The 14,744-nt window shown below is 40.2% G+C and overlaps 1 protein-coding gene across 7 annotated transcripts in view; it reads left to right on the plus strand.

Annotated features, from left to right (window-relative positions):
• The window catches only part of cdk14 (cyclin dependent kinase 14), a 330,986-nt gene that overhangs the window by 162,035 nt on the left and 154,207 nt on the right, over positions 1 to 14,744 (plus strand). For all 7 annotated transcript variants that reach the window (XM_020622246.1, XM_020622244.1, XM_020622243.1 and 4 more), the window contains one exon: positions 6,884 to 7,004. In XM_020622246.1, coding sequence (XP_020477902.1) covers positions 6,884 to 7,004 — 121 coding nt within the window. The remainder of the gene's footprint in view (positions 1 to 6,883; positions 7,005 to 14,744) is intronic.

Consider the following 14,744-nt stretch of genomic DNA (forward strand, 5'->3'; position numbering starts at 1 on the left):
AGAAATGTCCCAAACAGGCCATGCTGCACTCTGCTTCACCCATGGAGAACCACACATCTCCGGCCAGGCTCTTATCATCTCTGGTCCCTCACACTGACACCCCCCCAAGCCTCTGCTACACTTTACCCAGGGAGGAGCACACACCTCCAGTCCAAAAAGTGAACGCCACACAAGGGTTAAACACACTTTGCATTGGCAAAATTAAAAGCCACATGCTTCCATCTCTGTAATGCTGTGGTTTGGGTTAACCAGGAGAGTAAGATGGGACAGTTGAAAGATCTGCTAAAATCTGGTGATATAACATGCATTGTTTTGGTGCTTTATGACAGAACGTCCAGTTCACCAACTCTGCTTGGCAACAGGCTCCGGTCCTCACACGTGTAGAAGAAAAAGATTTCTTTTACTTCGAGTTTTATGAATTCTGAAGTGACATTTTGATTCTCAATTGCCACCTCATGATAGATTTGTGTTTTGCACCATTGTAGCTATAGTAGAAGTGGTGGCCCTCACAAAGAAGTCACAGAACGTGGGCCACACAAAGGCATAAAGACATGTATGTGTGTGTGTGTGAATCCATAGGTCAGGTCTTGGAAGTAGTACCCCTCTCTACAGTCGGACTCATGGGATTTTAAGACGGAAGGTTAGGGTGTGATGGCGTCTGTACCACCATAATGTTGAGGCTAGCTTACCTACTGAATACTGTATAAGGTGAACCAAATGTCAAAGTGCATGAAAACCTCCAGCTAAACCAGTATCAGTATCTCTGTCTTCCCAGAGATGCCCCAGGAAGATCCTGCAGTGTTTCTTTACCTACAATATGACAGAGTAGAACAGCAGGAAACAAGAGACTATTTGCATTAGAACACAGTGAGTTGTTATACAGTGTCAACTGTAAATAAAAATATTGGATTTTTGCTCTGTTATGGAAGTGGAGTAGGAATTGTAGCGTGAGCACAGTGAGCTGTGATGTTCTGGTGGTTTCCCAAGTGGAAAAGTGGACTCGTACATGCTGTTTGTGCAGAGCAAGATGGAGGAGAATCAGCTCATTAAGGTCTCTCTGACTACACAAGCTTCATTTTTGGACTGAATTTACTTTGTTTGTGTGGTTGTGTGGGCTTTATGCTTTAGTTATTGATATTGTTGCCAAAACTCAGAATTATAATTTCTGTGGTACCTTTTAATATGAATAATAGTATTAATGTGCTATCTCTACTAAAAATGACATTTAGTTCCGAGTTTAAAAATAAAGGATGATGGTAACATTGTGAATTTTTAATTGTGTGTGTATCTAAAGTTTGATACAGTCCAGACCGTAAGTACTGTGTTTGGATAGTTGTACATCTTTTGTTCTTCAGGTTGTCTGTTTCAACACATTCACTTTGAAATAAAAGTGCCCAGTCTTAACTTTAACATCAGTAGGTTTACATCAGTTACAACAGTACTGTGTTGGGGATATAACCCTTTCAACACATTGTGCCCTAATTAGATGGGTTAAAAAATAATAGGAAATTTGGCTCCTAAATGTTTCTCAGCTTTTCAATGTTAGTTTATGCACGACAGAGCTCTCATGGCTCAGAGCAGACTGAAAGTTGAGCGTTACCAGATTGAAGAGGGGTTGTCCATTAATATGAGGAGTAAAGAGGTGACCATGCAAATGAAGAAGATAATAATGAGGGTTCAAAAAGCAAAACTCTGTCCATAATGAGGGTTCAAAAAGCAAAACTCTGTCCGAGTGTTACCTTTGCCAAAATCAGCTGGAGACATTCTAAAAAAGCAGGTACATGGGAAAATGACCTGGTGGAGTGGGAAACACACGTCTGATTGATGAATAGAAAAACATTTGCATGGTGAAGAAACCACACAGCCAGTAAAGAATGTTCCCAGGATGGAGGTGAACATGTTTGCTTCTCTGTAATTAAGAGAAGACTTGATTCGCTACAACATGCAAACCCCCGGTAAACCTCGAAAACAGAAAAGCCAGGCTGTAGTTCACAAAAACATACAAAAAGAAATCTGTAGAGTTCTGGAGCAAAGTTTTATGGACTGATGAAACAAAAGTTCATGACCAAAGCACCACCTGATCTGTCACTGCTGACTGAATCAACAGGATTCATACCGAGGTATTGCAGTAGTCTGTGTAGTCAGATACAGCTGAATGCATCAAAACTCACTGGAAGATATTTCATCATTCATTAGGATAATGATCCTAAACATATAGCCAGCAGCATCCAAAGAATTGGGTGCAGAGGTGAAATATCCTAAACTGGCTGAATAAGTCACCCGATGTTAGTCTGAATTTCGCCTGCTGACGACTAAAGGCAGTCAGACCCTTACTTAGTGTGGTCAAGAATTACATCAAAGATTATGTCTGTGCAGATTCTCAGTCATCCAGGTCATAGTAAGCTGCCCCATGAAAGATTAATGGAAGAAAAGGTCACCCTTTCTTTATATCAACAAAAAGTATATACATAAAACATTATTCATCCATCCATTAAGTCTGTGCAGATTCTCAGTCATCCAGGTCATAGTAAGCTGAAAGAACTTAGAAAAAATCAACTGGACTAGATTTCTGGGTCGAAGACATTTCACCTCTCATCCAAGAGGCTTCATCAGTTCTGACTGACTGGTGTTGAGCTGGAGATATTTATCCCCCTCGGTGGTGTTTCAGTCCTTTGAAGGCCAACAATGTCCCCTAACGACTGAGTCTTTATAAAAGTTGTGCTTGCGCTCTGTTCAGGGTGTTCCCAGCCCTGTATCCTTTTACAGGAGAGCCAAACCTCAAACATCTGGGGAAGACATCCTGTTGGTGGCATCTTAGGTTGAAACGAAGGTGGCCTCTGTAGTTAGCCAGTTTCTTGACTGTTTTCTCATACTCACGTACCAGTCGAAGGGTATCATTCCCAAAATGAGTAGCAACATGTCTGTGCAGATTCTCAGTCATCCAGTCCAGTCCAGTCCATTTGCAGTTTTTTTCTGCTTACTATGACCTTTGAGGCTGGGCTCTCCTGTAAAAGGATACAGGGAACATCCTGAACAGAGCGCAAGCACAACTTTTATAACAACTCAGTCGTTAGGTGACATTGTTGGCCTTCAAAGGACTGAAACACCACCGAGGGGGATAAATATCTCCGGCTCAACACCAGTCAGAACTGATGAAGCCTCTTGGATGAGAGGTGAAATGTCTTTGACCTAGAAATCTAGTCCTGAAGTTTTTTTCAGACAAAAGTGATGGCAGTATGTAGTAACACATACACAATTTCATAATAATAACCTTATGCTTATTATTCAATAATTGATTGATATATGATTTTGTGGGGATTTTTGTATGTGTGATTTTTGTTTTGTTATGATATGTTGCCACCAGTACAGTTCATAGAGTGTAAATGACTACTAAAAGTCTGTCAGACTTGTGATGGTAAATCCTTTTTGTTGCTAAACAAATCCATTATTAAAGTAAAGGTACGAGTACAAAACTATTTCCTGTCTTCCATCCTTGACAAGAATGTAATGCAGTCACAAGACAGTGCTTCAGAAGGGGCCATGACAGAAACCTGTAATGTTCGCAAATGTAATTTAGCTACAGTAGCTATAGTAGGTACAATATACTGACAGTCAGGAGGAGGATTATAAAGCCAGGTCAGATGATGCACTTTGGCCTATTCAGATCTATGCCCAATGTAAGGTAACCTGTGTCACTGTCAGTCTGAATGTGTATCATTTTCGGGCCATTATTCATTCTGGAAAACCTACAGCAGGAAGCTCAGCAGAGCACAGAGCAACAGCTCTGTGTTTCTTCCTCCACACTCTCTAGACACACTTTGTTCCCTTTCACTCTGGCTATACCTCTCCATTTTACAAGTCAGCCTCCTACTATGTGCTTTCTTTTATGATGAGTAGATGTTTTTTCCGCTCACACCCCTGCATACACACACACGCACACACACACAGACACACACACACACACACACAAACACAGAGGACGCCTGCAGTGGAAATGATAGCCTCTCAGTGTGAGTGGCCTGGTGGCGTCTATTCTACTTTAGATCTGTGTGTGAAAATTACAGTTCTCAGTCTTGTTGAATGCTGACTGAAACTTCTTTCTCCTGTGGGTGTACCAACACAAGGAAATGTTAAATACCCCCTCCCTCACTTCATTTATTCTTCCCTCTACCTCTCTTCCTCCCACACAAAGAGGACTAGCAGCAGGGCAGGAAATCCTTTTTTACTAAGCTAAATGCTTTAATTAAGTCCTCCAACCACTTGGGAAGAGAAAAAGAGGTAATGCCATCAGCCTCATTAAAGCTTGCTGCATCTGCACCTGGCTTTACCACTAGTCGTCATGGGAGGAGTGGCACCGGATGCTTAACTAGACAGGGTTTGTGTCAGTGCTACATGTGATACTGATAAATGCTAGAATGGGGTTTCGATGCATTGGAGAAGCTCATACATTTATTGTAAGAGACGGTTTTAAAACTTGGCACTTTTTGGTTCTGTCACAAAGATGATGTGAGCTGTAATAGCAGCAGCGATTAATCGTAGTCTAGTGCAAAAACGGCCAGTGCCTGATCAGGTGTTTGGAGTTTTGGTCCTTCGGGTTCATTTCACTGATATTCATATCACATAGTTTCTCACTGAAGCCTCAGTGGTCTTCCATCATAATTTACATTTAGAAAGGCAATCTCAGGTTTGCCATGGTTCAGTGTACAGAAGCCAGTCTAGAGACAGGTCTGCTATGGGTAGTTTACAATATGATGTCTTGAACCAGTGTAAAATGGAATATAGCGAGGTAGTCTGCACACTGAGCAAACCTCAAACATTGGGTGGTGGCTCTGGATGTTTTTGTGCTCTGAAGGCAAATTCTCATCCCAATAAGCCTTTACAGTATGTTAGTATGTATATTCTTTATTTCAAAAGCGTTGCTGGTGCTGCTCTGAAGTCAAATAAATGAAAAAAATATTCAGTGAACTTTGCTGTGGATATTCATGGTCATCAGAGGTTAAGCTGTGATACGTTTGTTGATCTCCCCACACACATCCAATCTTAGTACCACCACAGTGACAATATTTCCACCTTGTACATACACTGTTATAATTGCTAAATACAGTAGGTAGGAACTCTGCGGAATCTCTGTGCTGCAATTAATTAAGAATTATTTAGCAATTAAATAAACAGAAAAGAGGGCACTATTGTTTGGCTCTTCCTTCAGTACAATGTGTCAAAAACAATTTTGTATGTCTTTAGTCCACTAAAATGCAATGTTTGACTTAGCAGTTAAGTTAACATGTGATAAAGATAATTTCTTGAACAATCAAATAAAGCAAAGAAAGGGATACAAAAGGAGTTTGTAGCTTTTTATAACTGAAAATATTTACTGCAAAGATGTGTCATTTTGGGACCGCCATCACTTGCCTCAATAAAATGTTTCCACTGTGTTTACTGTGTTTAATGTCATGTTTCCAGCAATATTAAAAAAAACTCTCTGCTGCAACAGTAGTGTCATGAACAACCACTAATATCCACACTGATGTTAGGTTAGGTTAGGTAGAACTTTATTGATCCCACAGTGGGGAAATTCCAGTGTTCCAGCAGCATTAAGAGACATAACAACATGACACCATAGAATACACACCATACACATATCTTGAGAAAACAAGATCCAGGTACCTAGAAACCAGAAAAAATATAGTATGTAAGAGACAATCAAGAACAAGAATAGACCTTCCACAGTTTGTCCCTGAGACACAAGTCAAAAAAGATACCTGGGAACAAGACAAAAAAGAATAGTATTAAGAGGAATCAAGAAAAACAACCAGGAAATCAAGAACAATCAAATATTACTCTCACAATTAATGTGTGTGTACCAGTATGTGCACCGGTCATTTCTAATGAAAGAGGGAATGGACCAGTTTATTTTTTTTATTCAAACAGAGTTGGCTGGACCTGTGTAACTCCTCCCACTCAACATAAAGGTTCCTACAGTGATTATGAACAATGGAAACCATCATACTGGTGGTGACAGATGTAGATCAGTAACTTAATAATAAAATAATATGTTAAAATGATTAGCATTCTTTTAAAAAATATATTACCAGGCAAAATACTGAACTATAATCTACCCTATATACATTTGGTGTATAGTCTTTCCTTCCCCTCCTTCCTAAATTTGTACTATATGTAACCTAGTCATTTGTTTCCTTCTCTCAATGTGCCTCATAAAAGATTAATGGAAGAAAAGGTCACCCTTTTTTTTTGATCAACAAAAAGTATATACATAAAATATTCTTCATCCATCCATTAGCTTCACCCATGGGGGCAGGCAACAATGATATGATAATAATAAAAAGCTCTGTCCATACCACATTTATTAAATATACTATAGCTTCCTTATTTTTATGGTTGTTATGCCATATTGAAGTAGTTCCTGACAAAAGTGTACATAATTTAGTTTGAGGTCAGCCCATTTCTTGCAATGAATGTGAATAATTAATAAAATCAATAGTACAAATAAAAACAGAAAATAAAGTCCTTGTTCATCCTGTTCATGTGGTGTTAGATGAACAAGGCCTCTGGGAGCTGCCACAGGGTTTTATTGTGTATTACTGCTGTACTGCCACAAAAATATATTTTCTCTTATTTTATTAATTACTTTTTTATTTAAGGGATTTTATTTCATGTTCTGTAATTCTTTTTGTTGCAGGAAGCCAGTTTCTTTGCTCAGGACATGAAGATCTCATCTTATTCAGCACCCATCTTATATGTTGTCTGTATAGCAAAATATCAGAGTGCTGCTCCTCTCCAGTTGTCTGCTTTATTTTCAGAAGCTCAGTGAAGGTCATTCAATGATAATGCTTTGTGTAATTGTGTGGTTGTGTTCTCCCCTCAGGCCTGGCCAGGGCCAAGTCGGTCCCCAGCCATACTTACTCCAACGAGGTGGTGACCCTGTGGTACCGTCCTCCAGATGTCCTTCTGGGATCCACGGACTACTCCACCTGCCTGGACATGTGGTGGGTAGCCCTGACCCTGAGATTCTCATCACACACTTTTTGTGTAGTTTATCTTTGATTTATTATGGTGCTCCCATTAAGATATAGATCTGTTTGTTCCAGTGGGGACTCAGGAACTAAATCATGAAGTAGACAAAAACCAATTAAAACTCACTCATGTACAGCTTGTAACCTGAGGCTGTGATCCTTGCAGTGTGCTGTAAATTGTTTGTTTTCCTCCACCCCCCCATCACACACACACACACACTCAGTGTAGAGATGAGACTGGAGGTACATACATTTATACACACATACAGTAGAGCTACTGCTAATATGTATGAAACAACTGCAAAGACCAATGTATGATTCACATTTTACTGGCCTCTACCACTTTAATAAGATCAACAATAGACATATTAACAGACATATTATCTTCCAGCTACACCGAAGTATAAATTTTGAAAAGTAAGCAGGACTGAATAGTTATGGGAAAATACTGCATCCATCCATCCATTATCTATACCACTTATCCTGAATGGGGTCACGGGGGGGCTGGAGCCAGTTCCAGCTGACACTGGGTGAGAGGTGGGGTCCACCCTGGACAAGTCACCAGCCTATCACAGGGCTGACGTAGACAGACAACCACACTCAGTCCTATGGGCAGTGTGGGGTCACCAGGCAACCTGAGCTGCATGTCTTTGGACTGTGGGAGGAAACGGGAGTACCCGGAGGGAACCCATACAGGCACAGGGAGAACATGCAAACTCCACACAGAAAGGCCCCGGGTTGGCCGGGGCTCAAACCTGGAGCCTTCTAACTTTGAGGCAATAGTGCTAACCGCTGTTCTACCATGCTGTCCAAAAATATTGTATATACTGTAACTGCTTTTCTTCTGACCACTAATATCATTACAATATACATTTTTATTTGTTTCTTTGTTTGATTTTTTTATGTTTTCCAAAAAGTTCTCAGCAACATGGCTAGTTTTTGGCCGATGATTTAGCTAATATTTAGTAAGATGTTATTATTATTTACAGTATGTTAGTAGTAGTAGTAGCAGCATCAGTGGTACTATAGATGTATATTATTAGTAAACCAGTATACTACTGCTCATTAAACAAAAATTATAATTAAAAACTATGTAGACAATCAAAAGAAGAATTATATTTATTAAGAGAAGAAGCTTTATGTTATTGTCATTTGTAACATTGTGACATGTACAACGAAATTTTGTTTGGAGCAGAGGGCCGGGCCGCTGCATGCATACGCGCCGACATCACGGGCAACTTGGGGAGTTCAGTGTCTTGCCCAAGAACACTTCAATATGTGGACTGCAGGCACAGCAACATAATTTTTGTATCTGACTGACAACCCAGTGATACTTGTAATAGCCATTTGTAAACTGACAGGACTACACAGCACTAAATTCTGAAAGTTGTGATTCTTAGCTTTTAACTGATGCATTATACAGTAAATACAGTCATATAATGCTTCCATCATAGTGGCAAATTTGTATTCTTTTGGCAAAGATTTTAGTTTTGAAAGGAAAATATGTCTGAAATTGTTAAAGCAAAATAAATTTGTATTCATTGTAGTTCTATATTCTGTTAAGCTTAATGAAGCCAGTGCTATATAGCTGGTGTTCACAGCTTTTGCATTAATAGTGAAGATTGGATGACAATATACATTTACATCCCAGAAGATGGGATTTTTTTAGACCAAAACCTAGGGGTCAGAGCCTGTACAGTAAGGAATGGACTATGCACAGAAATAACGGATTACAGTGCTCTACAATTAGTTAGCACTTCAATAGCAGTTACAGTGTGGTGCACTGCAAGAGCTCAATGTGTTAAATATTCCTCGTTGTTACACTTTCTGTTCACTCTCAGAAGCGGCAAACGTGGAGCTGTGTGTGTTCTCAGATGCATCAATCAAAGCAATCGCCTACCTTAAAGTAACATCTCAAGATGGTCTCATAGAAGTCAGTTTTGTCCTTGGCAAGGCCAAACTAGCACCGTTAACAGGAGTCACTATACCTCGGCTAGAGCTGTGTGCTGCAGTGTTGGCCACAGAATTTGCCAGACCGATTCAGGAGAATTGGGGACAAAGACTGAGCAAGATAACCTTCTTCACAGACAGCAAAATTGTACTTGGTTATATATACAACGAGTCACGAAGATTCCACGTGTATGTGAATAACTGTGTATCAGACAGTTTACTCATCCAGAACAATGGCGATACCTTCCCACAGAGAACAATCCAGCAGATCATGCTACGAGAACTATAACACCGGAACAACTTCAGAGCTCCAACTGGCTGACAGGACCAAGTTTTTTGAAGAAGCCTGAGAATTCACCAACAGATGTTCTCTATGAGCTGGTTAATCGAGGTACAGATGGTGAACTCTGTTCAGAAGCAACCACTCTCCTCACCAAGGTCTCAGAGAGGCAGGTAATTAGCAAACACTTCAACCATTTCTCATCATGGCATAAGTTGACAAAGGCCATAGTGCGGTTACAACATATTGCTAAGGCCTTTCACAGACCCCTGCATAATGTAAACTGTGCAGGCTGGCATTTTTGCAGGAGCAGTCTCACCCCGGATAAGTTTGTGAAGGCAGAACACATTATCATTAAGAAGGTGCAGGAGGATGTGTTTGCAGAGGAGATCAAATGCCTGGAAGCTAAGCGAGACTTGCCCTCAAGCAGTCCTCTAAAGAAGCTCCAACCTTTTGTGGGTAATGATGGTTTTCTTCGAGTAGGCGGACGCATGAGGCATGCAAACCTTGGACTGGATGACACGCACCCTATCCTCATCACTGGAAAGCATCATGTTGCAACCTTACTGATTCGCCATCACCATGAAAAAAGCAGACATCAATGACGGCACATTACAGAGGGCGCCGTCAGAGCAAGTGGTCTATGGATAGTGGGTGCAAAGAGAGCCGTTGCCAGCCTTATCTACAAATGTGTCATTTGTAGGAAACTGTGAGGCAAAGTAGAGCAACAACAAATGTCCGACTTACCACCTGAGCGCCTACAGCAAGAGCCACCCTTTACATATCTAGGGATGGATGGCTTTGGGCCATGGGAGGTCATCATGCGCCGAACCAGGGGTGGCAGTGCTAACAACAAAAGATGGGCAATCTTGTTTACTTGTATGTCCACAAGAGCAGTCCTTGTGGAACTCAATGAGTCGATGAGTACTTCAAGTTGCATAAATGCACTGAGTAGGTTTTTCTCCATTAGGGGACCAGCCACGCAACTACGGTCGGACCAGGGCACTAATTTTGTTGGTGCATCCAAGGACTTGAAATTGGGGCTGGAAAGAGTTTCTGATGACGCTGTGGAGAACTACCTTCTTACCCAGAAATGCACATGGGTGTTTAACCCTCCCCATGCATCTAACATAGGGGGCAGTTGGGAGCGTATGGTAGGAACTGCATGGCGCATTCTCGATTCCATGCTGCTTCAAGCTGGGAAAACTACACTCACTCATGAAGTGCTGAGTATGTTTATGGCTGAAGTTACAGCTATAATCAATTCCAGACCATTGATACCAGTTTCTTCAGATCCAGAGGTACCCTGGATGCCTTCTCTCCCATCTGAACACTTTGCAGACACCAACCTCCTTAAACATCAGTGGAAGAGAGTACAGGCACTAGCCGACACATTCTGGGCAAGGTGGCGCAGAGACTATTTGAGCACCCTTCAAAGCAGACAAAAGTGGCATGCTAAGCGACCAAACCTTAAGGAGGATGACATAGTGTTGCTCAGGGAAAAGCAAGCCAGAACACATGAATGGACGATGGGACGTGTGATGAAAACCTTACCAAGCAAAGATGGTTTGGTTACAAAAGTGTCAAAGTGACATCCCACCAACCTCCCAGGACTTATTTGAGACCTGTTTAGGACATGGTTTTACTTTTGGAGTCTAACATAGTGTAAATGCAGAGGAGTGTGGCATCCCATTGATGCCAGGCGGGGAGTGTGGTGTAATTCTAATACCATAACATGACTCTTATTGTGAAGGGTAGGCTCTTATTTTGTAGTTTGCATTCAGGAAGCTATTGTATTTTCAGTCAGGAAGTGTTACTGAGAGTATTTGCCGTGAGTACACATTTGTGTTAAACAATCCTTATGAATCCTGCTTCAGTTCGCTACATGAGGCATTGGCAGTAAATGAATTCGTTTGTAAACTTATTGATTAACATTTTAATAGATATATTGATTACTATTTTGGAGTGGAACATGTTTATGACTTGGATGTAAAAGAAGAATAGTCATTTATTTACTATGTTTATGTTTTGTATTTTGGTCAGTTTCACCTTTTCTTCAGTAAAACCCTGCCAACTACAACGTATCGTCTGTTCCTTGGAGGTATAATGGAGAAAGAGTTTAACTGGCTGTTGAATTCGATTTCTACATTGAAGGAGAACAGTACAACTAGTTAGTAACATTGTACCTGATATCACAGCTTTGACACGTTTGTAAAAACTCAGGCAGTTTATCACTGTAAGATAATTACATTATTGATGATATTCTAAATTGGCACAATGTGTAGCATATTTACACCAAGTTAGCAAAGATACAAGAAAACAAAGATATCTAAACAGCGATAGATCATAATGACTAAACAACAAGACAAACACAAGAACACTTTAATAAAAAAATGTTAATTTAATGTTTCCCTCTAGACTGACCATTCTCCACCCAGTGTTCCTTACCTCTGAATCTTCTGTCGAGCAACACTGGTGTTGGATAGTGTGTCAGGTCTTGTTTGCGTTTCCGTCTGGACATCTGGTCAGCAGGGATGTGCCATGAACCTCAGCTGCATTTTGCAGCATCCAGTTAAAGGGCAGTTGGAGCTTTGGGGATCTTGGAGGTAAAGAGACAATGTGTCTGCTTTAAGGGTGGGCAAATCCAAAGGGTGCTGTTCCATCCCACTGGGAGTCGCACATACATACACACACACACACACACACACACACACACACACACACACACACACACACACACCTGCACACTTAGGGGGCAGTCTGCCATGAAGAAGTGTCTCTCGCACGACCAAAAGGTTGTGCTGATCTGTCTTCCTGCCATGAGACTCCATCACACCAGCCTACAAGTTACAGGCTGCCATCTGTAAGGAGGGAGGATGGAATGGAAGACTGCTATTTTTACATTCCTTATCACATCACCAAGCTGATGCTGCTACCATGAGTCTGTCAATCAGAGTCAACACTGAAGTCAGTCAAGTGTAATGTGATGTACAGATTTATGTACAGGTTCTGTTATGGTGGGATGAACTTTAAAACATCTTTTCAAAAAACATCTTGCACTGGGCCACACAAAATGGTGTCTCTTATGGTTCAGTTAGGACTATTAAGTTGATTTCATAGCTCTGAGTGTAGCAAAGCTTAATACAATGCCCCTGTGGAAAATAAAAATGAGCTGACTGTTCTTTGAGAAACATATTGTGCACACATTTTGTGAGACATTACATAACAAGCTGAAGGGCAGCTGACATTAGGATAGCTAACACTGGTGAAGGGTGGTTCATACTGGCATTAACTACCACAAGTTGCTTGATATTGGGAAAAACACCTATAGCTTAGTAAGAATGACAATTCTTAAAAGTCTAGTTCTAACTCTGGCTGACATTTGATAACTTTCACTCACGTTCAGCACATAAGTTAGAGAGCTCTCCAGGCTGCAAAAATTCCTGTGAAACAAGAGAGAACATGGCGGTTTCTGGCTGTTCTTGAGCCGCTTTCTAGGAGTCTGAGCTTTCCATTTCATCTTAACATGATTTAGTATTTTAGTAGTTTGACAGTCCCTCAAGATTAACTAAAATTGACATGATAGGTATATGTTGAGAAGAGAAACATAAACAAATTGTGTAATAAATACTAACTGCGTATTTGTGGATTCAACAGGCCACCGTTTCCCTTTTTTCAGTGTACCCTTATACAGTATCAAGCTGCATGAGCTAATGATCCTCTTCTCAGAATACCTTGGCTGCCATGTGGCATGAAAAGGAGATAAACAGTAAAGCGAAAGAGTTGTCAGAGTAAGCATAAAGTAGAATTTGACAACTTTCACTCTATGGTTCTTTAAGGATCTCATTTGAAAAAAAAATTAAGATAATTTATTATGACAGTACGTTCTCTGTCTGATCCAAGAGTATCCTGATTTAAAACCATTAGTAAGGGAATGCCACTCCAGAGTTTTAAGCAGTAGGTTCTGAAGAATGACTTGTTAATGACGGTGTTCTGCAGTGTGAATCTCTCAGATATATTTGTTGTTTTTCTGCAGCAAAGGCTTTTCTGTCATGTCACAAATCTCCTCTCAGCCAGGTTCACTGCCACTGGGAAGGTCCATTAACTGTCCGTTAGCAAACAAGCTTATGTTTACTGAGGCTAATTTACAGTGTCCTAAAATCTACAGAGCACAGCTGGCCCCCGGGACCGACTGATTTACTGACATCTTACAGTCACTACACCTCTGCCACTTTCTAATTAGACTTGAAACACTACATAGACACATGCTGTGTGTTCTCTGCCAGTTCAGAAGTAAGACTGGAAGAGGGATTAGGAGTAAAGAGGTAAAATTGCTACTGCATTTTACTTGAATTTATTTGAATACCACAGATTAAAATCCTTTATTTAAATATGCAGGTGATGCCCACACATTATATAAAAGGTATACAGTTAACAAAATCAAACCTCTTCCACAAGTTTAGCTCCCAGTTCATCATGTTCTGTCTTCAGATGGTCTTTTCTTCTAAATAAATATTAAGCAACCATTAAAGTAACCACCGTCACTGGGAGCATTTTGTTTTTGCTGCTGTCACACCTGTTAAGTTACTTAGTGCAAAATACCATGCTCACATTAGGGTACACTGATAATTTGCCATAATAGTGTCATACATTCTTTGAATTATTTGGTGGGTTTTTGACTAACTGCAGTACTGTAAAAACCAGAAGCCATCAGACTCCCAGAACTTTACACAGAACCACATTTAGAACCATGTTAAAAGACAGGCTGCCACTTGAATATTTATGGATTAAAATTGTTCATAGTGGGCACTTTGTTATAATGCACAAACAGGTGATAAATGAAAAGAAAAGCCTGAATAAATGAGCGGTCTCTTCCAGGGTAAGTGTGATTTAACATTCCACTTCGGGGTCCAAACTGCCCCAAACCCAAATGGCACAGCCTCATACTCTACACAATAAAATCTTTTTTTTTCTTTAGCATGCCGTCATTGAGAGAAAAAAAACATGAGTACATTCTTAAAATTCAAATAGAGTAGCCAGTGTTGCCGTTCCACCTGGTGGCATAATAACCAAACTTTATTAAGTTACATGTTGTAGTAAATTTATTTTGATATATAGCTAACATGTATAGCTATATACTGTCAAGTTTGGCGGGTGAAATTGCCAAATAATGTTTGTAGTGAACTCAATTATATAGCCAGACGAACTGAGGTAGAGAATAGGTTCTTTACTAATAACAGTACAAATTTATGGTATTTGGAAATTGTAGACTAGATAATGAACTTCAATTGAAAATTGGGGGAGCTAATATAGAACGAGTATATGAAATTAAATTTCTAGGTGTCATAGTTGATGACAAATTCTCCTGGAAATCTCATATCAGATATGTTCAGCACAAAATAGCAAAAAATATATCGATATTGGCAAGGGTTAGATATATTTTGGACGGGAAAGCACTACGCATTTTGTATTCTTCATTGATT

This window comes from Monopterus albus, unplaced genomic scaffold (genome assembly GCF_001952655.1).
Source record: "Monopterus albus unplaced genomic scaffold, M_albus_1.0 scaffold276.1, whole genome shotgun sequence".
Lineage (NCBI taxonomy): Eukaryota > Metazoa > Chordata > Actinopteri > Synbranchiformes > Synbranchidae > Monopterus > Monopterus albus.